General features: G+C 53.4%; 1 protein-coding gene across 1 annotated transcript; it reads right to left on the reverse strand.

Annotated features, from left to right (window-relative positions):
* Nucleotides 1-2010: 2010 nt before the first annotated feature.
* On the reverse strand, nucleotides 2011-3438 carry LOC130150192 (C-C motif chemokine 4 homolog). Its single transcript, XM_056340869.1, has 3 exons — nucleotides 3241-3438; nucleotides 2768-2882; nucleotides 2011-2439 (listed from the first exon to the last, which is right to left on the reverse strand). The coding sequence occupies exons 1-3, from the start codon at nucleotides 3377-3379 to the stop codon at nucleotides 2352-2354; spliced, it is 342 nt and encodes a 113-aa protein (XP_056196844.1). The 5' UTR covers nucleotides 3380-3438; the 3' UTR covers nucleotides 2011-2351.
* Nucleotides 3439-5081: the final 1643 nt, after the last annotated feature.

The raw sequence follows: 5081 nt of genomic DNA on the forward strand, positions 1-5081 counted from the left end.
TCAGCTTGCCAAAAACTGCTGGCTGCCTTTGCCTTTCTGGTGCAGGCTTTGTTCACACCCCTGTGCCCGGGGGTGTGGATTAACAAGCATACTGTATTCCTTGCGTGCACTTTGAGGGCTCCTCTGAGCTGTCACACGTAGGTGGGTGTAAGATCAAGAAAGACATGAGCAATTCCTGACTCCCTGCAGGCTCCCAGAATAGCGGTGAGGAGTTAGCTGAGGTACCCAGGGTAGGTGTCTGCTGTGGGTGGCTTGGATGTGACCTGGGTTGTTAAGGACCTCAGTGCGTGGGGTTGTTTGCCACAGGCTCCAGTGGTGCACGGGCTGGATGGTGCTCCCTGGGTGACCCTGTGCTTGTGTGTCCTTTGACAAGAAACCCCAAGGCTGTGTCACTGCTCCCAGTGCCACGGGGGCAGGTGGGGCTTATGTCCAAGAGGGACTATGAAGGCTTAAGCCATTTTGGGATGACCCCATCACATGTCTCCCCCCTCCTGTCCCCTGCTGTTCCCTGGAGCGAGGGCAGCTCTGGGCGCTCAGCTTTGTGCCAGTCTCAGTCCCCAGGGTGAAGCTGCTGGTCTCCAGCGCTCAGGTATGGGGCTGGCTGGTACCCAACAGCCAAGGTGGCCTCACCTCCAGCATGGCCACTATAAGCCCCACTCCTGCAGCCATCCCTGGGGCATGCAGTGTCTGGGGAGGCAGGCCTGTGACCAAAGCCACCACCCTCGCGTGCAGGAGCAGCTCCTTGTCATGGAGGCACAGCCACCTCCATGGTGATGCCCACCTGCACCTCCCAGCCATGGGCTCCCTCCCAGCGGCATCTCGGGGAAGGGGGCTCTGGTTCTGCTCGCTGGCACACCTCTCCGTGCTATCCCCCTCCTCCCCAGATGCTATTTTGAGCTGGGTGCAGTCAGTGTTTCAGCAGGATGACTGCTGGGTGCACACCGCCCTGTGGGCCGAGGAGCTGGGGGATGCAGTTCCTGAAGTGATGAGGTTCCTGACATAACCAACATAACACAAACACATCCACACCCCCTGGTCCCTTCCAGCCCCCACTGAGGCTCCTCTTGCTGCACGGCTCCCACCCAGCCTCCACCCTGTGACTGCTTGTCTTCACCCCTCCCCAGGAGCCCCCTTCCTGCTCTGCTCCCTGGTGTCTCAATGATGTTCGTGGTTGTCCTCCCCGATTCAGTGTGTGATCGGTGTGGGTGAGCTGTGTGCAGGCGAGTCTCTGATCTAAGCCTTTTTTGTTGGGCTGCCCTATAGGCACCAGAGGTCCAGGCAGGAGGAACCCAAACCCTCATTCTTCAGCTGACAGCGCCTGCTCAGAGCTGATGCGAGCAGCCTAAGTGCTCTCAGTGTTGTGGCTCCATCTCCTTCAGCTCCGGTGGGAGACCAGCCCCAGGGCTGCAGGGGAGAGGTCTCCTTGCAGGGGCAGATCCTGCCTTGGGGTCTGGCAGGATGATTGCAGGGGGACTCTGCATCTCTGGACCGGCATCTCCTGAGATGGGCAGGTTTTGGAGGCGTGGAGAAAAAACACCTTTTCTCATACGAGGGACTCATGTCCCAGCTAAATGAGAGTTTAATGAAATGGTTCTAAAAATTTTGTAGTGAAACATATTTTTTCCACCCTCAGCTTTGGGAATAGCTGATTCATTTTAGCTACAGCTCTCAGAAAACTTTCCTTGAAACAGCCAGCATGTTAAATTTCAGCCCCTAAAGGTAACATTTTAATTGACTATAATGGGGCCAGAGATGGAATTTAACTAGCTGCCAGTAGTCATAATGAGTAGTGATTAAATACCTTCTAAAAAGAGTGAGCCAAGCTACCTGAATGTAATCTGTGCCCTTGTCACACCTACTCTTTGTGATTTTTCTCTTATTTTGCAAAACAGGATGTTTGATAGGGAAAGCTTGTGGGGGGTGTGGCAGCATAGAAAATGGAAAAAGAACATGTCACTATTAAAATTTCAGCAATTGTAATCACAAAGAACTGGAATAGATGCAAAGACAGAAAGTTCTTACAAAAATATTTATTTCTCAAAATTTGAATTAAATATTACATTGAAAATACAAGCAATTAAATACAGAAAATATAAACTGAGCATGAGTCTTCACATAAAAAAATATATCTATTAATTAAAATTCTTATTTGTCTGGAATGGAGTTATTGCACCTGAACCCTCCCCTATAAAAAATTAAATAGCAAAACACTGAAGTCAGGATCTGGAACATTTTCAATTTCTCAGCTAGCTTTAAGTGACATTGAAGTATTTCTGACAGTGCCCGCAGGTGGCTGTGGCTCGCTTGTCCCGGCAGCCAGGGGACACGGGGCGCAGGGTCTGCCCGGGACCTCAGTTCAGCTCCAGCTCGTTCATGTACTGCTGGACCCACTCCTGGTCGGGGTTGGCACAGACCTCGCGGCCCTTCTTCGTGACAAACCTGTGGGGTGCGGAGAGGTAAGTTTTCAGCGGGAGAGCACTGCAAGGAGAGGAGCCCTGCCCCAAACCCAGCCTTTCCTGAGGACCAGCAGAAGTCGGCCATGCCGCATGCTGTGCCCATCGCATCAAGCAGCCACCAGTTCCTTTGCAAAGCAGTGGAGCAGGACTGGCACTGAGCCCACAGACCATCACCTTGACCTCTTGTCCCCCCATGTCTTCCGTCCTCTGGGGCCAGCCTCCACCCCCTGCCTTTTGAAAAGGGGTCTTTCCCTCTCTGGATCCTCAGCCCAAAGGGAGAGCCCACCCCCACCCCGGAGGAGAGGACTTACACAACGGCCGGCTGGGAGCACTGGCTGTTGGTCTCGTAGTACTCCACCACGAAGCTGCGGGGCAGCTGCCGGGCGGTGTAGCTGAAGCAGCAGGAGGTCGGTGGGTCGGAGCCAACTGTGAAGGGCAAAGGTGGTCATTAGCAGTGGCAAGGGACGGGGAGCAGGGGCAGGGAGCTGGGTCCACCGATCTGGGTCTGGGGCGCCGGAACAACTTGGAGGAGGAAGAGAAAAGATCAGGCCCTTTTTCTTCTTCCTTTGATCCTTTCTCTTTCGGGTTGACCCTGAGCCGGCAGTGACACAGCCCGTGTTGTGCTTCAAGCTGTGCCTCTCCCATGACAGGAGAGCCCAATGGCCCTGGGGCACCTGCTAGAGGGTCTGACACTGGAAGGGACCCGGGGGCAGAAGGGATGGCAGAAGTGACCCTGTCCCAGCAGTGACATCTTTCCTGTTCCCATTTAGAGAGGAGGACTTACTTGGTGCAGCAGAGGTTTGAAAACAGAAGATGGCAATGAGAACAGCGAGGGCAGCCACAAGGACCTTCATGTCAGCTGAGAAGTGGTAGCTGGAGCTGAAGCAGGCAAGTGGAGCTGAAAAGCCTCTTTTCTGTCGCATGCTGAGACAGCCAGCAGCTCCTCAATTTATAGGGTGAGAAGGTCCATGCAGTGGCTTGCGTAGGCATGATGGAATTTCCCCTAGAGAAGAGACTGCTTGTGGTGCAGTCTCGTGGTGGAGTGGAGCAGCAGCCCCAGCCCCGGAAGGGTGAAGCTCCCCCCTCGATTCAGTGCCTCTTCAGTGACACAGGATATGAAACAATCACCATTGCTATTTCTGCTTCTTTCTTGCATGTCCCTTAGTAAGAAGTTCCCTTGCGGAGGTTCCCGCATTGGTCAACAGACCCCTATTACCCAACCTGCCCAAGAAGCTCGAAGGCGAGAGTGTGCCGGTGGGCTGAAGAGCGTGAGTGGGATGAGGCCATCAACTTCCTGGTTAGGGTAAAAGGGGCTGAGGTCTCTTCTACCATACACTGTTTCCCTCCTGCATCTGCACAGCCCATACTGCCCCAGCAGCAGCAGATGGGAGCTGTCACCAGTGGGCTCCATGTCCTGCGTGTGCTTCCCACAGTTTGAAGGGACTCAGGCCACGTCCTGCAGCTGTGACAGCACTGCAGGCACCAGCACAGGTTACAGTGGAGTCCCAGAGGATGAAGCACTTGAGTTTCCTCCTCAATTTAAGGGAAGGGAGATGGGGTGATCTCCTGGAGATGCCTCCTGCGCTCCAGGTCCTATAAGGAGACACTAAATGACCAATTTAGATTAGACAGTTAAATGTCAAGGGCTCCTGATAGGTGAGGCCTATCAGTGATAAGCAAGAAGATGCCAAGAGCCAAAAGAAGTACGGAAACTTTCAATGTGACACTGAAGATGAGGCAAAAGGAGCTCCAGAAGCAAGGTGACAAGACACTGCTTCTGAAGATGAGGAGCAGATTAACTGGGGAGTGAGGGCGTGGGCAGAAAATGGGATGTCCAGAAAAAAAAGAGTATCTCATCTCAGGAGAAGAGAAAAAATTGTAATGACCACAGACAAGGAAGAATGACCACACTTTATGGGAGAGAGTAAGATCTCACAGGTCTCTGTGGGCTGGGCAAGGGCTGTGACCAGGGATGGTTCACTGGGAAGAAGCCATACAGACTGCCATGGAGGTCTGCCAAACTCCTCTCTGTCCCTGGGGAGGGAGGTGATGGATGCTCTGGGAGAGGGCTGTCCAGCTGTGATGAGATGTTCCTAGAAGGACATCTCTTCTCAACAGAGAAGTAGGTACATCTCTGTGAAAGTCTCCATTTCATTGATTTCAAGACATCACTAGGTGGTGAGTGATATCTTGGCAGATGCTGCCTGAAAGTCAGTGGAAGGACTGTGATGTAAAGCGGAGCAACCCAACCGCACCACCAGCACCTCTGCACCCTTACTGTGGTGCTGGGCTCTGACTCACTGTGTTTCTATTAAAGATCCCAGCTATTGACCCAAGTGCCTTCTGTAAATAACCTGGTGCTTTCCAAATATCACTCCAACACCATGTGGTGTGCACAGCCCTCCACCAGGTGTGGCAGGGTAGCTCCACGCAGGTTAACTGCTCTGCTCCATGCAAGCAAAGAAGGGTCTGGAAGACAGCGTGGTCCTGGACTTGCACAGGTGAAATCCCAGAGGTGGCCCACCCTCAGCGTAGGTTGGGAGCCGTGGTGGTGCACCTGCCCCTCACCGAGGCTGGGAAGGGCAGATCTATCCTGTGGAGTGAATGTGGCTCTTGCCAAGTTGA

This window comes from Falco biarmicus, chromosome 1 (assembly GCF_023638135.1).
Source record: "Falco biarmicus isolate bFalBia1 chromosome 1, bFalBia1.pri, whole genome shotgun sequence".
NCBI lineage: Eukaryota > Metazoa > Chordata > Aves > Falconiformes > Falconidae > Falco > Falco biarmicus.